Here is a 21,207-nt window from a genome sequence, read left to right as displayed (position 1 = left end):
TTTCGGGCGGGAAAACGAGTTTTGCACCCAACCTTCTCATACAAAATCTACACTTACATCGGATCAAGGTCGGAATCTGAGCACCTATACACCTACTCCTCCCCTGACCTGACATTTGCCCGACTGACTTGTTATCAGTTGACTGTTGTTGGATCAGGGGAGGGGTGGATGCGCCGTTGCTAAGATATTGACATTAATCCATTGCATGAATGAAACACACTCACTGATTGAGCCAGAGGAGTAACTGTTCGTCATGTTCCTTTTTGAACACCTTGTGATCATGGTACTCTACTGTACAATCTTGAGTTTCTAGCACCATTTCTGTTATTTTCTCCCTCACTTCCGTCAAGAAGTCATACGGTAAAGGCGACCTGGATTCTAATGACGACGCAACCCGTGACGCCATACAAAAGCGTCGGAACCAGGCCCACTCGTGCCCATCGGCGCAACATGGTAAAAAGTCCAGAGCAAGGTCACACGCAAAGGCCACAAGAACCTACGATTGACCAAACAATAAACAAATGGACTACTAACTAAATGAGAAAGACGATTTAAAATAATAATAATAGTAATAATAGTAATAATAATAATAATAATAACAATAATAATAATAATAATAATAATAATAACAACAACAACATTAAAAACACTATGAAAACATGAAAAAAGGAACAACGAAACAGAAGGGAAAGAAAAAAAACAAAATATGAGAATTAGCGTGTATTCAATTCTAGTCTTCTCCCAGTCAGCTAATCGAACCCATACACCACTTTCATAAATGGCTGCCGGATTGATATTCTTTTGTTTAAATTCAAATTAGCCTCACTAGCCTCGCTTGCGATAATGTATTCTTTGAACTGGAGAACGAGGCCAGAAAGGCTAATTTAAATTTACACAAAAGAATATCAATCCGGCAGCCATTTAGGAAAGTGGTCAATTTTTTTAGCTTTGCGTCCTTTGCTTTTTGTCCTCTTCCTTAACCCTAACACCCTAACATCAACATGCACATTCTCCATCAGGTGCTGACGGGGAAAATTTGAATGACATTCAAGAGCTTCCTCAGTTGGTGATAAATTCCTTTTATTCTCGTGACCTTAATGCAAGATTCAGGAATGTTATTGTAAGTAGAAAGTTTATGTTTAAATAGTTAATAATGTGTTTTATTCCATAAGAAATTGGTTAAAAAAGAGCCGTATGTGACCCAACCTTTTTTATGTAAACCCAGTGCGGAAATATTTAATGCCGGACATTTTGTTTTCTGGGCATTATACATGTATACCATCATCACTGCACAAACTCTCTAAGTGGAACAACAATCACCGCACCTGCAATGCAGTACTCACTTTAAAGAAGTCGCTATGAAAAAGGTGCTTTCCTCCGCGCACAAGCGGTTCTTCGTATTCATACTGTCTTCTTAAAGTGTCTGGAAGACCTCGAACAAGCTTTCCTAAAGCCGACGAGGCAATTCCCTGAGAAGAAAAAGAGATGACTATTTAACAATTGGTTCATGCTTTAGCCTGCACTATCGAGTTATGGAGCACGCGGGGAGTTTGGAGAGCACAAAAGAAGCGTAAGAGTTGCCCGAGGCAATAACCGAGGGCAACTCTAGCTTCTTGAGAGCTCTCCAAACTTCCCACGTGCTCCATAACTCGATAGTACACAGCTGAAAGCATGAACCAATTGTTTTAGAACATAGCCGGTGGAATTGTGCATCAAATCCGACGCGAAAAACGGACAACAATATCAGTTGAAGCGAATCGTGACGGCGCTGATGCCGAGTCTCCTTTTCCTTTGTTTTTCTCTTTTTCTGCCTCATTTAAGAACTCTAACCCAAGGGAAAAGGTCGAAACATCGTCTTCGTTTTCGGACTAGTAGGCCGAGTTTCTGTTTGTATCCATTATTGTCGCGAAATATATTATTTTTTCCCCGCGCTAACAATGGCCGCTCGCGCGAAAAGAAAAATTTCTAGCGAAGTCGGATTTGCTGACGCTATCAGCGTGCACTATCGGGATTTTGAGCACGCTTATGTACAATGAATTTGATTGCGCGACTCTGCTAGCTATGTTCTAATTGAATGCAGCAGTTTCATTATCTCCTTTCCGACGGTCTGTGGTTCAAGTCAACCGCTTTGAGGATTACTCCTTGACAAACTCACACTCTGAGTTTCACTTAAAAACGCACGAATAATTCACGCAAATCACTAAAACACAACCTAACTTTAGAAGCTGTCCAAGTACAATTCTAGAAAATTAATACACCAATCTGGATCGAATCTGCAAACAAATCTAATGTGAATTCCTATGAACAAAAGGAAAGCTTACCGCGCCCATTCGCTGGTTACCAGTATTCTTCATTTGAACAATAGGTTGGTCGTACATCAAATTGTAACCAAAGAGGGCGGGAACATCAATGACCGGACCTACTTCTGACGTCAGAAGTCTTCTTAAGCGATGCAGAGCCCACGTTCTTTGACCGGCAGAGAGAGTGTTCAGCTGAGCGCATGCGGATAACGATGCGGCCAGGCGAGGGATTTGAGCTTTTTCACCAAGTGTTTCTAGTTTGAAGTCTGAGAATAGTTAAACAGGAATAAAAAAAAAAAAGAAAAAAAAAGCCGCTTCCTGTGACAAAATATTAAAAATCCGTCCGTTAGTTCGTCTGTCTGTCCGGCCGTCTGTCTGTCTGTCAGTCTGTCTTTCCATCAGTCTGTCCCTTTGTCTGTCTCACTGCCTGCTTGTAAGTCAACAAAACAGTTAAACGTCTTTTGGGGAAGGGTACGGTGAGGCTAGATAGGGTGCTACCTCACCACTGTCTAACAAAACTAACTATAACTATATATTCTTTCCTTACCCAGGAGACAGCGCACCAAGTCTATAGACGGTCTAGACTGTAGCGCTCTGTCTGATAACACGTCACAAGGCGCTGCGGCCGGGGGGATTGGGTACACCGTAAACCTCCAGCCCCATCCATTCACAGAGCTGTCACTCATAAATTTCCAACGGAGCTCGTCGCCACTCATGCGTAACTCACTCGACCAATCAGACCACTCGCGTCCAGAACGAACCGAGACTACCCGACCAGTACTATCCATGATGGTCAAGGGATCATGCCTACCGCAAGACAAAAATCAATACTAACTATAAAGCCAACATAATAAATAAATACTAATAAATCAATGCATTAATAAGTAATACAAAAGTTTCGTTGGTTTTGCGTTTTATCCATTGAGATAGAAGCATTTGATCCAGGTAACATCAATTGTGTAAAATTGTGAATAAAACTATTGTTTTAAAAGACAAAACAGCAAAAACAATGCACAGAAGAATTGCGGTGCTTACGCGTTGCCAGCCTAATAAAATTTTCAGGCGCAACAAAAGTTTGGCGAGCTAGTTTTGACATTAAAATCATGTTGTTGTCACGGACAACTGGCTTGGTTTCCAGTGGCAACGTGCCGTTTAACTTCTTTTGGCAGATTTCCACGTTTGACGGTTGGTGACATACGGCTTTTGAGATTCGGTTACCATTGAAAACGAGAAAGGTTGCCCATGACAACAGTAATTTTACGGTCAAAGGCCCGTCACCAAACTTTTTCCGCGCTTCACCCCACTATTCGGACTAAAATTGTTTGAATGAGTGCAAGCAAGAAAGTTATGACGCTTCCACACAATTTGTTACACACAGATCCCGTAGCATATCACGAAACTGTTAAAGAGGAATATTACTGAGCCTCAATCAACATTTCCTTTACATCACTGCCAAATGAGTGCGAAAAATCGACCCAGCAGCAGCAGCAGTCCTGCATTAACACCACAACCCACCTTCTCTCTGTAGAACACTGTTTGTCAAACTCCACCCTAAGGCCCTCTGCTCCTGGTATCTTGACCACTCCTGTGGTATTAGTATCGTCAGTATACGGATGACTACTCTCTTGTACCACCGGTTGGAAGCCACTGTGGACACTGCTGTTGTCCGTAGCTACGTCTTCGAGTTCAGAGATACATAGCTCCAGAAGCGTGGACGCTATCTATACGGAAAAATATCTCTTGGTTTAAATACAAGTTCGTTATTTTTCACATTCATTATTATTATCAGTTTATAAGCACCATAATTATCATTGACATCTTACATATTATTATCATCATTGTTACCATTACCATCATTATTATTCTCTTTATCATATAAGGGGCAAAATTACTGAATTGTGATTGGTCAAAAAAGAGGGGATTTTTTTCTTAATTTTTGAAATTGCCCCGGGCAAAATTACTTGAAAATGATTGGCTGTAAATCGCTTAGCAAAAGCTGCCAAGGTAAAGAAATTTCTGTTTGTTTTGTAACAATGGCGTCCCGTTTTGCGCGAGATCAGTAAGAAAACATTTTGCCCCTTATATTATACACAAGTAATCACATGGTTCCTCGTAAAATTAAGGATTAATATCACTTGTGTTTTCGGAAGTTGCAGAAATTGCGCTCGTCGATGCGCGACTCGGGCAATTTCAGCAACTTCCGAAAACACGCGTGATATTAATCCTTAATTTTACTCGGCCCCATGCGATTACCTATACTTATCATCAGCATCATTTCATTGGCATCCTAATAAACTAATCGTCAAAAATATCATTAACAATATCATCATTACTATTTTCAGCACTATTATTATCATTATCACCCCATTTATCATCATTACCATTACCATTACTATTTTTAACTATCATAATAATAATTATCATCCTAATAATCATTGTCATCATAACTATCATTAGTATTATTATCAGTTCATTATCAATAGCATTATCCTTGTTATTATTATCCTCATTGTCCTTTAAACAAATATCCACCTGTAAAAAAGTTATTTAAAAAAGATGCAATTCAACTTCACTAAAAATGTTTTGAGCGCTTATGTATTCTTTTTACTTGTAACACTCACAATTATGCAAGCTTACTTGTGGTTTTCTGCTTCAGCCAACTACTTGCTAGACGCATACATCGTTTTCAAATCAACTTCTTGTCAAAACTAATGCCTACTAACTTTAGATTGTCAACGTTGAGGCCAGTGCGTTACTAACGAGTAAAGTGAATTAATCAACACTTACTTCTGGTTTGGTTTGAGCCAACACTCTAAGCACCCCTGACAACACTTCCTTGCCATTTTCACCAGCTCTATCTGCAACAGCAAGCTTCAGCAGCTCCACAAGAAGTCGGGAGTCATCATGTCCCAAACTGCTAGTGAATTCACCAATATCTTCGATAAAAGACGTTCGAGAAACACTTCCACTTGCTGCTTCAGGCAACGCAACGTCGTCGATAGATACTTCCGAAACGGAAGCCAGGGATACCGCTTCTTCATCTTCCGCCTCTACCGACGTGGTGTTCCCACGAATAAGAGAACGAGGATCCAAAAGGGCCCGTATCACCGCATCACGTGAGTAAATTATTTGGAGAGCAGTTAAGATGTGGCCTAAAGCTTGCTGTCGTTCATAATTTGAATTGAGTGAAAGCACGATTTTTGCTAAAGAAGGTCTATGCCTGTGCTCCCCGTACTCGTTACTTTCGGCTTCTGCGGAAATACTCTGCTCCTGAGATTCTGGACCAATATTTGACGCCCCCAGTGGATCACGGGATGCGGGGAACATCACAGGTTCGTGCGCTACTGGTGCCGGGAAGTCCGATTCGGCCCAGGCCATGCTGTGCGAGGAGCCACAAGCTACACGAGTAATTTTGAATTCTTCCAGACCCTGAACTAACTGAGGGCGGCGATTGACTGTGGTAGTGCCATTACCCTGTTGGCCATGGTCGTTGTCCCCCCAAGCGAAAACCTTGAGATCGGTGAAAAAAAGAGATGAAATTAAAAACAAACCACATAAAAGATGCCTGCTTGATAACAAAGGATTTTCGAATTTCCAACAAATCTTTGTCCTACCTTGCCTTGCTCCGTCACAGCTAAGCAATGTAACGCTCCTACAGCTACATCTACCACTTTGTGACCTTTGAGTCCCTCGACAACCTGAGGCTTCCGAATATGAGAGTCATTCCCGTTCCCCAGGCGAAAATAGTCTCCTTTACCCCTGAAATACCGCAGAATAACGCATCATTGAGCATCTCTCGGCAACAAGTGTTAAATTGAACGGTAGAAACCGTAAAGTAAGCGGTTCATGGAAGTTTTTACTCTGTTACTAGTTTCTGAGAAAGAAATCGGCGATTTCACTTCACACATATGGATAATTTGGCCGTTTGTCAGTTCTTACGGAAACACCAAAGTTATAATAAACTAGCTTTCGCTTTGGGCACAGTGAGGAAATCATTTGACATAAAGAAATGTATTGCCGGTTTTCACTGTCCCACCATAATCAAACCATTAAACAAATAAAGTAAAGAATCAAAGAGATAAAATAATATGAATATTCATATAGTCTCGCAAAGATTCAGGTCTGTGCGATGTTTTGTGTGGGGAGATACTCGAAGAAATGTTTCCCTCAAATTTATAAGGTTTTCTATGCTATGTTGGTGTCCCTCCGAGGGGCACCAATACGGCGGCTGGAAGCCAACAAAAACATATGTCATTGAGTTCTGCTATAAAAAGCCTGCAGTCGTCTTCTGAGGGCTCATAAACATCTATATGAGTACTAATTCTGATACAAGGACTGTTCGGATTGCGAAATCTCGGCAGATAAGTCACGCAAAAACTTAGAAATTCAACCTTGCCTAATTACAAGACGAAGCCCCCCCCGCCCCCCCCCCCAACCCTGTAAAAAGACGTCTTCAACTGTTCTATTAACTGACTAAACTAAAATTTCACAAGGATTGATAATTCCTTATTTTTAATTTTGATGACGTCACGTGAAAACCAAGAATAGAGGACAGTAAGGAGAACACGCACACTGAAGCAAATTTTACATTCGCATGTGTAGCACACGTGAATACTAGAAATTCTAACCAACGTTGGAGTTTTGCTTGCAAAATAAATAAGAAGTTTCGTTATCCTCACCAGGTCCATACTTGGCCCAGTTTTGTAAGAGCGAGAGAGAACTGGGCTCCACATAACACCTTACACACCCCTTGGCCTTTGAGCCTCTCCACCATATGTGGTACACTGCAACCCTCACTCCCACCTCTTCCCAGCTTTCCAAAGTCACCATCTCCCCACGACCAAACACAACCATCGTCCGTGAGTGCGAGGGTCTGGGCATCACGACTGCCACAGGCGACGTCTACCGCACGACTTCCGGACAAAGCACGTACTTGTTTGGGTCTGAGTTGCATCTGGTTGTCTCCATGCCCCAGCCGTCCGTACTCGCCCAGACCCCAGGTGTAGAGCTCCCCAGTGGACAAGACTGCTGCACTGTGTGAGCTTCCGCAAGAGATTTCCTGAACAGACTTGGTTTTAAGGGTTTCGACTAGTTGTGGACGGTCGAAGTTCCTGGATTATCGACAAACATAACGGTTACTAGAGTAGCTACGGCTTGCTCTTCGAATATTGTTTTTTATTATAATATATATAATATATATTTATTATTCTTTATTTTGCCCATAGTATTGTGATGTCTGTATAGTTAGTGTATATTGGCCTTACTGTACCTCCGCTAGAACCCTTTTATTTATCATTAATCCAGCTAAGTTATTCCAGGATACTGGTACCCCCTAATTACCACCATACTAATTCATTATTTTTTTCAGATAACGTGTTTTCCTTTGCTAATATGTATGACATGGTTTGCGTATCGTGTTTTTTAATTAAACCCAGTCGTACTAAACTGAACTGCAGATAGGCCAATGAAGCTAAAATGTTCGGCATCTTACATTTTGTTTCCATGTCCTAGCTTCCCATCCTCTCCTTCACCCCAAGAGAACAGCTTGCCCTCAATGGTGATGGCCATGGCATGACGACCCCCAGAATGCACTGATACCTTCTTCACAACAAACTGGCTTAGGCCCTCAATCTGGCGTGGCACTAACACGTTACCCGTAATGGGGCCCAGCCCCAGGCGACCGTTGGTGGATTCACCGCACGCAAACACTCTTCCTTCTAGAGTGACAGCGAATAAACTCTTCGAGCCTCCGCTTAATTGTTGAACTTTGAGAGCAGACATCACATCGGAAAGCATTGGTATTTTTATCTAAAGATAGAAAACATCCCTTTAAAAAAGCGATCTTGCTTAAGCAGCTCTAATTAAGCGTCAGTCCAAAGCTGCCAAGAGATAGTTTAGACTTCAAATCACAAGATAACCCTGACCCACAACAACCCAGTCGATACACTTCATTATTTGCTCTGCCTAAATAATAAAGTGTAACATTCCCTCATAACTTGGGTTCTCGAACTGGCAGTGCTGATTATTATCATAAAAAGTTTCTGAATGGTCTCCGAAAATTGCGACGGGATTTAACAGTTGATTACTTTTCGCATTTTTAAGGGATCATCCTCGCATCACTGCCAAAATAGAATTATGGTGGTATCCAAATTGTAGTACAATCTTGAAGATAACTGCGCGACTGTGCCACAAATTCCATAGGCGAACAACAGTTATCGCAGCTTTTCTACAACATAACATATCATGTATGATTCCACAATTAATTCCACAATGCAGTCAGAATTTACCTTGGAACCCTTCAGCCCTCCTAGCTGATCTTTATCATTAAGACCCCAAACGAACACATTGACTTGCCCCTCGGGGGTAGACTCAGTTGTCGTCGGCTTTCTTCTGAGCGCTCTCCTTTGTCTGGCTGCTTCGTCCTCCTCGTCCAACGCCAGAAATGAAAAGCTGGCCGCTATATCGTCTTCGTCTGTCTTGGTGCGAGCCGTCAGGCTGATGCCGTGGATCTTGCAATCGATACCGCTACTCTTGCACTGCCTAATGCCGATTTCTAGAAAACGATATTCCTATGAAGAAAAAACAATCAAAAGTTTTGGCAGAGACGATAACGATACCGTTAGTGATAACTGTATTGGCAATGAAAATTATCAACGACAACGATAACGATAATGATGATGACGATCACGATCACCATCATGATCATAATGTTGAGAGCTTACACGTAACCTAACGTTACCAATGTAAAGTAAAGAAAATAAACCGGAACAAGCATTAAAATAGCTGCACTTCGCGCAGAAACAAAAAGAGAAATCAAAGTCGGACACATGAGAACGAAAGAACGACCTTCACTAAGAAAGGGTTCAGCATTTTCGTTTAACCGCTTATCATAGACATGGAACTAGAAGCGTCTGAGAGAAAACACTATAACGTACCCTTTGGACATCTTCCAGCAAAGTACACTGTGACTCAGTAGCACTGATGTGCACAGTCTTAATTTCTTTCAAGGACTGAATGCTGTCGCCTGCTGATATAACCACCACGGACGGCATGTAGCTACTGTCTGAAGGATCCACTGTCATGGCCAACCGTTGGATTAGCAGATCTGGATACAACTCGATTCTTATCCAGTGCTGCGAAGAGAAAAAAAAGGAAGAAATGACGAAACAAGAAAATTCAGGATAGAGGAATTTGGTTTTACATACTTCTCCACACATGCTTTTTTTTATTATTATTTTTCTCTTGTGACCTGTCTCCTGTTCATCAAACGGTCCAGATCTGAGAGGACTGAGACCACAACCTTGTTTTGTTCAGTGAGAGATGTTTAGAGAGAAAGAATATAAAGTGATAACCCAGGCCAGAATTTGATCCTGGACTTTTGAGAGAGCTTCTGTATACTCTATCCTTCTGCTTGGCAAGTTTCATTTACCTTTCCCTGCGACCCTGCAGATTGCCAATAGGATTCCGTGCCGTCAATCAGTCGTCCAGCGTGAGTCTCCCGTGACGATACCATGAGACTTTTCACCACTCGGTCCCATTCTTTGACTATGTGCTCTGGTCCTCCCAAGCCACCGGACAAAATTTTCTTTTTTCCTCGGCCAGACTTCCCAGCATTCACCGGGATGCTGTTTGGTTCTTCAAAGCGGTGGAATGAGTGTCGGTGGCTGCGGCGTAATCTGAAGCATGTCTCGCAGTAGTTAAAGTTTGGACAGGTCTTACATTTAAAGCGAGGACCTTCAATGGGTTCCATGTGGCAGCCATCGCACCTAAGGCATACAATAAGATCGTATGGTATAAATTCAAAAACGTTTACTACCTAACAAATATATTCGATGTTGCCGTATTTCTGTAAATAAGTAGACCTCAGATGATGTAAAAATGTGATAAGAAGAAAAAAGTGGCACATGAGGCGCAGCCGAGTGTGCCACTGATCTCCATACGAGAAACACATTGACCTTTTACACCGTAATAGCAGGAGAGAAAGACTGGGAGTATTTGTTGAACAATCAAAAGCTTCCTTAGTTGGTGACATTTTTCTTTATTCTCCATCCAATATTACCCGTGAGACGAACATTAAGGTCACGAGAATAAAGGAAATGATGACTAACTAAAGAGGTTATTGATTGTCAAACAAATTCTCCTCGTCGGCTCCTTAGGAAATGTATAAAGAACTGTACTGAGAATAGGCATACTGTAGGGGGTTAATAATGGTGTCCATTCAAACCTCTCACCTGGTGCGAGGATGAGTAGCAGGTACCACCTCCATCTCAGAAATCAGTCCAGTCCAGTTGGTTTGTTGAGGAAAGTCCACCTTGACATCTTTCCCATTCGGACTGATTGACACCACTGTTCCTACACTTCCGTGGTTTACGGATCCCCATTTGTACTTAGGCGTGGTCACGGAGGGTTTTACACGTACCCTGTCACCCACTTTGATCATTTCACGTCGGGCTGAGATAACAAAAGTGGGGAAAAGAAAACAATGGTGACTATTCAAACAAAGCGCATTCAAGTGCGGGTATCCTGTTGATTTGAGCTTTGTCAAAACGGATATACGTCTCTAAAATACCGTCACTTACTGGCACGCGTGGTTTTTTGTAAGCTGTGCATGACAACCTGGATCTAACAGCCTGAAGGCATGCAGTTGTGCAGACGTTTGACCGCTTTGTTGCACGCAACCGGCTAAAGCTGATTCGCTAGCAAATGCTTGACGTTTAACTGCTGTGTCCCACTGACTCATTGAAACACTGACGAAACTTCCTCACTATCGTGAAGTAAGTCAATGAAAAGTTACTCATATTTCTGCATCAGTCACCTGGCTGCATTACATTGTTTTCTTACCAAAGGAGTCGTGACCTAACAGCTCCACGTGCACGTATCTGACCCAGTAGGTACCATTCTTTTTCTGCCAGTCTCCTTGTACGTTCAGATCGTGGAGCCCATCACGATCAAGCTGAAATAATGAATCATCAGTCGCAAACATAGATCAATCAGCAGACCAGACAAATATATAAAGACAAATATTGGCGGATAAGTAAACAGAATAAGTGGGCATAAACACACAGAGAGAAACAGAGAAAGACAGGGAGACAGGCGAACTCACCTTGATGACCCGACCAACGTCGCCCTCGTGGACCTCCTCGTATGTTCTGCAGCATCGAACCATCATACCAACCTGGATGTTATCTCGCACGTACCTTGCGTAATCATCATTGGCAGTGAAATCACTGCGCCTCTTGAAATCAGTAGGTACAGCAATAGCCTCCCCATCACTTGAGCTGCTCTCAGAATCGGAACTGGTCACCACATCGCTATCGTCATCATCCACGTCAGAAGATCCCTCGCTGGATGACAACTCTGGGGGCACAACACGTCGTGTTTCACCTTCTGGCACCTGTTTGGGAGAGAACATATATTACCGCTTACAGAAAAGACGGGATTTATTAACACTGCCGTAGAGCTTTACTTTACACCCTAACTTCAGTGTGCGAGTTTTTCATACTGCTCTCTATACATTCCCTTTGGCACTTGCGAGAAAATTTGCCAAACACTTTAACTTAAGATCTTCTTTAGTTTGCGATCATATCCCTTGTTCACAGGACCTTCCTGTTCAACTCAGGGGTGATATTGTTGGGAGAAATAAGATGTTTATCACTTTTAGGGGCTAAAGGCTTAATGTCGCAGATAATCTTATTTAAGAAGTGGGTAACTACCAAAATAAGAAAACAACCTACAATCGAATCAACAAACCCAAAAACTAACCATGCGGTAACCTACAAACACAGCAACTAGGTATTAATAAAGGAAAAGCATTCCGAATACTTCGAATTGGCACCTCGCAGACTTTGAAATAACCAACTAGGAAATAATAATTTTTGTTTATTATTTCTACCTGTACTTTTTCGTTTTAGGTGAAGGCTTGTGATCACAAGATTGAGAATAAAAGTAGATTTCTCGGTTTAAATTCGCGTTGTTGTTAATAGAGGGAAACTCTTAAGCTGTACCAACCTCAATATCAGGATGATCGATTAGCCAAGCCACAACCAATTCGGCCCGAGGTTCCTCTTCGTCCCCAAGCTCTTTCAACGCATACTCTGTCCTATTCCTAGGAAATCCCATTTCCACTAGCTGCTGGACTAACAGTGCAGCTGGCATGGGGGGTGGGGTTGGTCTTCGTGTGCGAGTCTTCTTTTTTTGAAGATGTTTTGTCTTGGAAGGTTTCTTAGAGGTGGTTTGGGACTGACGTTTTTCCTGCTCAGGCCGCTCTAAATGTTCTGGCGTGGCCGGATTTGGAGGCTCGGCTGGACGGGTGGCTTCGTTAGCGAGGAATTGACAAGCAGCGAGAGCAGCGGCCTAGAAATAAAGACAACAAACTAATTTAAGATGAATTCTGAACCTTCGTTTGATACCTTCAAAATGCCCAATTTTTCGATATGATAGTCCCCACCCCTTATCCCCAGTTTCACACACACGCCTTTTCAAACTGCCTTTGGAGGGATCACTGGCCCTTAAATAGAGATTCGTGACAATACTCGTTTGCCAACATATTTACTTCGAATTTGGCGACTATGAACTTTCGTTATCCAGTGGAAGTTTCTATAACTTGTCTAAAATCTTTACGAATTTTGGGAGACTTCTTATCAACATTACCTGTGACAGTCACAAACACGAAAGACAAACGACTAGGCTATACTCACCTCTAACTCTTCCCGGTTGAAGAGCGCCTTCACAGGTGAAGGTTTAATGGCTGAACACATCAAGTGCTGTAAGGAGAACGTGCTACTACCGTCAGAACTGCTCGCCTGATGGTTAAGGATCTGTCTCAGGTTATCTTGTCTGCTGCACAACACACGAGCTGCTTTGAGGAGTCCAAGGGTTATCTGTTGTTGCCTAAGCAGTGATGTGTCCACTTCTTCGCCTAAATAAGATTTTAGTTTACCATCAGTCAATTAGAAGTATAACCTTCTCGTTAGGGTAAGAGTACGATCAAAGACTCTTTTAAAGCAGCTCAGCCGATGGGGATTCTAAAATTCTTCCCGCAAGCTAGATTTCAAATTAAAATGAAACTTGAAATCCAACTAAAAGGCACTAAAAGTAGTGGCAGTTGCATTCAGGTTGTTCTAAATTTAAAGAAACAAGTGATCACTCACTAAGACACGCCCATAATGCAATGCAAGGGAAACAAACCTCCTGTTTTAGGAGATAGTAGTGGTCTAACTGGAGGACATCTTGCCGTCCCCACTCCCTCCTCCCCTGGTACTGCTGGCAGCTCAAAGTTTTCTTGGTCCGTACCAGTGGTCTTTTTCCCAGTGCCCGCCAGTCGGACAAGTGAAGCCCAGATCCCCAGAGCTGCATCCGACATTGGAAGATTATCCACTGAAAATGAAACGACTGGTACCTAAAGAAGTCACAATCGCCACTGGTCAAATCACAAGTCATATCAACATTATCATAAAAAAAAAAAACAACAACAACAACAACAACAACGACAACAACAGCAATAGCATCGACGGAAACAGGCAAAAAATCTTAGGTGACATAAGCAAACAAAATTCAGAATTCGGACCCAGTATGAATGCTAATAGCTAATTTCGTGAGCGACACTTCTGTTCAGTTCGCTTTCTGAGGGCAGGAGAACTACGGTATGGAAACAGCTATGTGGACAGCGTTTATTACCGGTTTGACTTGTGATATTGAGCATATTCTTGCTTTCTGTTGGTCTTCACATTGTAGGGTCACTTTTCCATTCGGAGCAATCTTACACACTGTTCCTAGTCCCCACTCCTTGTGATGTACTAGTCCTCCCAGTCTGGGCCTACTATCCACGCCACCAATAACCGCTAGCACGGCCATTACTGGGCCCTGGTCTACAGCCTGTTGTGAAGATCCCTCTTGTGTCTGAGTGAGTGGACAGGATACTTCATTATAACGCAAGAAAGCAGCAATAGGTGCTGCAATGTAGATCTTACCGCTGGAACAATTCTGAGCCAGCTTTTGTTTGACGGATGAAAACTAGGAGAGACGGACTCATTGAACGATGACTGATTATCTAGCTGACTCACTGACTCATTGAACTCTTACCGACTGACAAATTGATCGACCTCTGGCTGACTGGACCAACTGGCCATCAAATCGACCGACCAACTGATTGACGGACAGATGGACTGACTGACTGACTTTCTAACTGACTTATCAAACGTCCTACCGACTGACTGATTGACTGACTGGTAGAGAAACTGATTGTATGACAGAGTGGGAGACTGACTGACTGATCGAATATCTTACTGACTGAGAAACTGATTAACCTTTTACTGACCATCTAACAGACCGACCGAGCGATAGCACACAAAATGGCTGTTTGACGTACTGATTGACTGACTGACTAACTGTTCCACCGTCAATCTAACCGCCTGAAGGACCTACCTGCGTTTCTCCATCTTCTTTAACTGGCTCAGCCAACGTTACCATAGTAACAATACTCTTCAACTGAGCGCTTATGAACTCGTTAACGAGTGGATTCCAGGCCTCTAGAGTATGAAGTTTGCGTAGAAGGGCGAGTAACTCCTCTGCAACAGTGCTGCTGTAAGTGGCGGATACCGATGCTGGGATTCTTGGCTTGCGTCTACTTCGACGACTTTTCTCTCCTTCCGGTTAAGAAAAATGAAAATAACTGAGTCAAGTTTGCTCTAAGCAAAGACCTACAAGTTATCTTTTCCATGATTCGCCTTATCCTCAGTGTCTAGCGAAAAACTTTCCTTTCAGTTACACTTTGGAAACAAGAGCCAGTACAACTAGCTCTTGTATCAACTTCTGTACAACAACAACAACAACAACAACAAAAAGATCTTAAGAGTCTCAAAATAGAATTACTCCCTCAAACAACATTTACAACCCTTGATCTTGGGTCCTCAACCCTTTGACAACCAAGATTTGATTTTTAGTTCCCTCCTCCAGCTGCTACAGATTTCCTTGTAAATAAATTACAAGCATTTGGTCAGAACAACAACCTCTACCTGATAAATTACCGGTTTGGTGGATAATGTATCAAAATCATAGCGACAAGTTACATGTTAATCTCTTCTAGGAGTTAAAAGGTTTAAGGTCAAAACAGCCTTGGAAAGATGTAGGTAGAAAAAGTCAGGATTGGAAAAATTATAATAACAAATAGAGTAACAGTATGAGACTAAGACGCATAAAAAAAGTGAAAGAGTTTTCAAGTACGGAACGGATATTCTGAAATATAACATTTCCAATACCAGTTGGCGTTTGGACTGGTAGACTTCCATGGCAAGTCATCAAAACCTTTCCAAGTAGAGCGAAAAGTCTAGCCACCACTTCTGACATTCTGCAAGATGCCTTTGCCACATCCCACGAGGGTAAAACAGCTCTTAACAAACGCAAAGCCAAAATCTAACGGAAAAGGAATGAGGAAACAACAACAACAAAAGAATATCAAACACGAAGACTAACTTAATTCTGATACTATATCTACATGTGGTATGGGCATTAAGATAAGGTCTATCTTCACAAAATAATCATATGTAATGCTTGTACACAAATCTGACTTCAGATATATCTTATTGTAGCTGCGTTGTTTTTCATATGGCCACCCTGGTTTTCTTTTTTTTTTTTTTTCTTTTTTTTTCTTATCAGCCGCTGATAGTTATTTAGGACAGCCAGTGCTCTCTTTACTTATTGTAATCATCAGTTAAACCAAATATTTAAAGCCAGGATACCAAGTAAATTTTTGTTCTTTTTGTTGTTGTCACTGGTATTGTTTTACTTAGAAGCTGTACTCCTTAAAAATTACCAGCAGGTCAAATAAGAAAATTCGTTGCATTAACCACTTTGTACATCAAATAAAATGGATCCCAGAGGTTCCAACATGCTGGACGCGTTCAGTGAACATAACCCGGTTACCGAACTAAATTACCAAAAGGTATATCAAATCGCTTTCATGAAGCCATTACCTGACGGGGCAGAAGAGCAGCAGACACATTAGAAGGCAGTAGGTCGCCATCTGGCAGCGATCCCTTCACTACTCTTAGGAGGAGAGACACCCACTGGGGGGTACTGAGGGAACAGCACATGACAGGAGAGGCTGCAATACCCCGTATAAAACCAAGCTTGGCCCAATCTCTGTGCTGCTGCGCAACCACAAGGCCATCACTTTGACCTTTACACGAAAAAGGGGCAAACATGCATTAACTAAGAAATGAGCCAAACTCAGGAAGCCACAGACTATTGTATCAAAATTCCCCTTGAATACGACTAAAGGGAACGTCCGAGATGATATTTAAACAGAGGAAGAGAAGGAAAATGCACTTACTGCGCATACTCACCAAGTCCTATCGCAAAACTGAAAAAAACTAAACACGTCAGACCACGAAAGGAACACTGTTTTTGCTCGCTTTGAATCTAATATTCCTGGGATGTTTACAAGTCACACTCGACTTAATCAAACTGAACGAGAAATATAATTAGCTAAAACTACCACGAAAAGCATTACATTGTATTTTTGAAATTCAGTTAAGGCAAACAACTCGTCTATCTAAACCACAATGAGGGCGCTTACCACTTGTTGGTGTGCCTGTGCTTGTACCTGCGTCCAGGAGATTATGCAGAAGACTGCTGACCGTTCTGACACTCTCGATCTGTAAGTTATTAGCATGGAGACCACAGCCTATTGCTAGGGCTTGTAACAAACAAACACACGAGTGGCGAATCAAAGCAGTTGGGTGGGTGGACTGGATTTCTGTCTTCTCTTTCTTTGAATCATCTGAAAATCAACAACACAAATTTGACTACACGAGCAACGAAAAGTTCTTCGAATCTCACAAAAACCTCCCAACACTGATTTTGCAGCCCGTCTGTCTGCCGTTCCCTCTCGCTGTCCTTCCTGTCAGCTTGTTTGTTTGTCTATCTATCAGTCTGCAAGGTAGTGTTAAACACATTATCATGAGGAAATAGTTCATGAAGCGGTCTGTTTACCTTTCATGTCCTCTTCCTCTTCTTCGCTGCTCTCTGGGACAGGAGGGGGCCCTGCTAGCTTCAAGTCATACTTTCCTTCTTTTCCCATCCGGTAGGAATTGGTACTACCTGTGTCCCACTGAATGCGCACCCAGCCATCCTCTCCAAGCTCCCCTATAACACGGCCTTCGCTTGGTGGAGGCCCATCCTAAGGAAAACATGGGGAACCTCCATTGCCTTTCCAAGAATAATAGCTCTTAAGTAACAAATTTGAAGTTGATACACACACAAAAACCAACCTGATCACCCCACTTCCAATCTGGGCCTCGCACCACCCTGATTCCTATCTTCATTCTCTTCGCCATATCCGGTCCTGTCATGGGTATGATGGGGGCCTTCTTTGCTGCCTTCGCCTCATCAATGATGGCAGCCAAGCTGGCGTCCTCTTCTTCGGTAGCCTCACAGGGCCCTGCTAGGCGCATGATGGTTTGTGCTAGACCAACAGCACCTGAGTTCAATATTAGACTCATGTCACTCGCGTTGTGTTCTGCAGTAAGGATACCCAAGGTTGCCAGAAGAAACCGTGCCACAGGTAGGGCACCTAAAGAAAGACCGCCGTGAAAATCGTCTGGGGTAGTGTTAGGACTTGTTTCAGCTCTCTTAAAGGTATCATTGGCATAGATGATCGCTTCCCGTAAAGTGTTGACAGCCCAACTGCTGATTCTACGGAAAGCTGTTTCTAGAATGACGCGATGATATGGCGGGATAAGACCGACATCAACTAAACAGTGGGGAACAGCATTGCTGCAAGACAGTAATGACACGTGGACGCGAACGCTTTTATCAAGTCTTAGTGTGGCAAGCCTTAGTGTAGGTCGAGAGAGAGAGAGGAGACAACAACAACAGCATTTATTTAAACACGATAAAAATTACAGCGGAGCTGATGTGGTCGTGTATTTAATAATCAACCCAATTGTCCTAATTAACCTAATATGGTCGTGTATATAAATATTAACCTAATTGATTCATTAACCTTGATTTAAAATCAACCTAATTGACCTAATTAAGCTAATACGGTCCAATATTTAAAAATTAACCCAATTAATTAAAAATTAATTAAAATGTTATTCGTCTATAAATTTAACTAAGCGTATGAGGTTTCGTGTTTTAGAAAATCTTTAAATAAGCTCTTGCTTGAGATTGCACGCGTATGATTGTCAAGAGAATTCCATAGAGATGCGGCCTTGTAACAGGTGGACCTTCGAAGACCTTCAGTGTTTGGTTTTGGTGATAAAAAGGTAAATTTCCTACGCAAGTTATAGTTGCACTCGTATTTCGTAAACAGCGTCATAATGGGTGCGGGTAAAAAGTTATAAAAACTGTCACGTGCCAAGATAAGTAATCTATGTTCGTATAAATTTTTAAATGTGCCACTTGCACTGGGCTAAGACCAAATCACTAGGTGTGTACCAATCGAGGCCATAGATGATCTTTGCGGCATGTACATGATGTATCTTTGCGGCATGTACATGAGCGAATTGCCGCAGGAACCCCATACAATCAGCCCCCATAGGTAACAGATGGAAGAATTACTTTGAAATAAAAATCAGCTCTCGCTGTAGTAGGTAAGAAATAAAAGGACTTAAGAAGGTTCAACTTTCAGAGAGTTGTATACGTCTCGCACAAGTCCGAATCTCCATAAGACACTGGAGTCTTGGCAAGATGTAATTAGACGAGAATGAAAGTCCAAACAATGTTAAGGTAACTTCCTTACGGACATATCAACACAAACCCATCTTCTATCAGACGAACAATAAGACATTCAGTAGGAGTGAAGGTCTGACTTTCCTTGGAGGGACATGACGGGTTTCAAGAGAAATAGAACTATGTTCTTCCAACATTACGCTTCAAAAACTGCTTTAACAAGTCTTATACCTTCAGCTGTAGCTACGCTAATCTACACTTACTCCGCTTGTGTGTGAGTGGACAGGAGACCTTGCCATCCACACAAGATTGAGTATCGAACAGATGGGATGAAATATTCCTTGGATACAAGTGACAACAGAGTTTCTGCTCCTTCCAATCTGCGCTGGCCCCTCTCCATCTGTGAATGTGACAGCAAAGTCCTTACTACAGTTATAATACTCTCTTCATGCAAAGGCCAAAATCATCATGTTGTAAAATACCATTATCTCTTTGAAGGTTACCATAAGCAATTACAAAGACGATTTTTTTACTGACTCTGTCGGTCTAAGTGGCCCCCCTGAAACGACTTCGTTGAAACGCGAGAACTTCACGTCGTTAGTCCTTGAAATGCACTTCGGTAGTTAATTTCAAACACGTTTCGGGGTTTCGAGGTATTTCAAGCACTTTTTGCTTATTTGAGGAAAATCGAATAAATTTAAAGCCTCTCTCGTCTACTCTTCTATCAGTCTGTGGGAGGCTTTACTAACCAAACTACGGCTGACGAAAAACAAACCTGTCTGTGAAGACATTTGCGCAGCTTCTCCACATCTATTGGCTCATCGTGAAGAATAAACTCCTTTATGCGGTTCATTAACAATGTCTCCGTAGACGAACCAATTATCCGCTCACGGAGCCACTTCACCTTCCGCGCAGTAGTCAGCGACGTATTTAGAGCGGTGTGATCAATCTGTGAAACCAATAAAAAACAAAGATGACAACCACTTCCATTGTGCCTCAAGCTGAAAAGTGTAGAATGAACTTTGCAATTAGCAGTTTTAGTGGACCGCCAATGAATTTATGGCATGGCAATTCTAGAGAAGATAAAGGTCTTCAATAATAACAACAACTGTTTTGTCGATAGGGTCAAACCTCGATTATCTGGACTAGCTGGGGCTTGGCTTAATAGTCCGGATAATCGAGAGTCCGAATAATCGAAAAAGCCAGACAACCCAGGTCCAGATAATCGAGGTTTGATGGTGGGGTGGTAAAATAAGTCTACATGATCTACCCTAATTTCTCCCCGGTCTCGACACAAACGCTTCATACAGCACCGTGTAGAAAAATTTCGAAAAGACAGAGATTATTTGGCCAACAGGATGCTGATTTCAGTGTAGACAAATACGAGTCACGTCTTAGCATGTCAAATCCTATTACAGGTCATCTAATAGACCACTTTCATAAATGGCTGCCGGATTAATATTCTTTTGTTTAAATGTAAATTTGCCTGGGTGGCCTCGCTTGAGATAATGTATTCTTTTGAATTTTGTACTGGAGAACGAGGCCGCCTAGGCAAATTTAAATTTGAACAAAAGAATATTAATCCAGCAGCCATTTATGAAAGTGGTCTATAGAATTGTAGAAACGAACCCTGGTGTGATCATAATGCATGGCATATCAAGAAGCACTCAGTTCTTTTTTTTCGGTGCACTACGATGACGAAAAAGCTACTGTGACTACATCTCATACTTTCTGCTTTGCCTTCTGTTCTAAATTCTCCTTCTCCTTCAAAGCTTTTTCTTCGGATTGTTCCACATCTGAACGGACAACGTCTGCTCCTTCTCTCGCAACAGGCTCTTCTTTTCCCTCCGACTTTTTTTCTTTTATCATTTGTTGCACAATCTTGGCCCACCGGGGCCGGGTGTTCCGTATCCTGAGACGAGACAGTGTGGACACCTCACTGGACATAGCTGGGTGTAGATCAGTGAAAATGAACTGGCATCTCTCCAGGGCGGGGGAGCAGACTTCCTCATAGGAACGAGAAGATTCTTGTCTTGCCTTAAAGAAAGTTTAAAACGATAAGGAGACCATGAAACCACTACATCGCCAAACTACCATTAATAGTTTCAACTTGCGACCCCCGACCCCCTTCCAAAAAAAAAAAAAAGAAAAAAGTCGGCAACAAGGTTAATGACGAAAACGAAAACGAAAACGAAATTAGTAATTTACTGACGGAAACGTCTCTCGCGGCTTT

General features: G+C 42.2%; 1 protein-coding gene across 1 annotated transcript in view; it reads right to left on the bottom strand.

Annotated features, from left to right (window-relative positions):
• The window catches only part of LOC111340680 (E3 ubiquitin-protein ligase HERC2-like), a 52,952-nt gene that overhangs the window by 12,156 nt on the left and 19,589 nt on the right, over positions 1-21,207 (bottom strand). Inside the window, exons 20-47 of the mRNA XM_088732518.1 lie at positions 20,703-21,011; positions 19,750-19,923; positions 19,238-19,374; positions 17,570-18,074; positions 17,292-17,478; positions 16,876-17,079; positions 16,271-16,476; positions 15,557-15,710; positions 14,724-14,944; positions 13,977-14,198; positions 13,488-13,698; positions 12,998-13,218; positions 12,309-12,653; positions 11,404-11,694; positions 11,142-11,253; positions 10,532-10,751; positions 9,730-10,066; positions 9,236-9,433; positions 8,588-8,869; positions 7,792-8,108; positions 6,980-7,411; positions 5,915-6,059; positions 5,088-5,810; positions 3,816-4,021; positions 2,848-3,107; positions 2,322-2,566; positions 1,344-1,469; positions 225-496 (exon numbers count right to left, since the gene is read on the bottom strand). Coding sequence (XP_088588644.1) covers positions 225-496; positions 1,344-1,469; positions 2,322-2,566; positions 2,848-3,107; positions 3,816-4,021; positions 5,088-5,810; positions 5,915-6,059; positions 6,980-7,411; positions 7,792-8,108; positions 8,588-8,869; positions 9,236-9,433; positions 9,730-10,066; positions 10,532-10,751; positions 11,142-11,253; positions 11,404-11,694; positions 12,309-12,653; positions 12,998-13,218; positions 13,488-13,698; positions 13,977-14,198; positions 14,724-14,944; positions 15,557-15,710; positions 16,271-16,476; positions 16,876-17,079; positions 17,292-17,478; positions 17,570-18,074; positions 19,238-19,374; positions 19,750-19,923; positions 20,703-21,011 — 7,262 coding nt within the window. The remainder of the gene's footprint in view (positions 1-224; positions 497-1,343; positions 1,470-2,321; positions 2,567-2,847; positions 3,108-3,815; positions 4,022-5,087; positions 5,811-5,914; positions 6,060-6,979; positions 7,412-7,791; positions 8,109-8,587; positions 8,870-9,235; positions 9,434-9,729; positions 10,067-10,531; positions 10,752-11,141; positions 11,254-11,403; positions 11,695-12,308; positions 12,654-12,997; positions 13,219-13,487; positions 13,699-13,976; positions 14,199-14,723; positions 14,945-15,556; positions 15,711-16,270; positions 16,477-16,875; positions 17,080-17,291; positions 17,479-17,569; positions 18,075-19,237; positions 19,375-19,749; positions 19,924-20,702; positions 21,012-21,207) is intronic.

The sequence above is a fragment of the Stylophora pistillata genome, chromosome 9, assembly GCF_964205215.1.
Source record: "Stylophora pistillata chromosome 9, jaStyPist1.2, whole genome shotgun sequence".
In the NCBI taxonomy this organism is placed as follows: Eukaryota; Metazoa; Cnidaria; class Anthozoa; order Scleractinia; family Pocilloporidae; genus Stylophora; species Stylophora pistillata.
The sequence above is the reverse complement of the archived record's forward strand: the minus strand, read 5'-3'. Positions and strand labels throughout refer to the sequence as shown.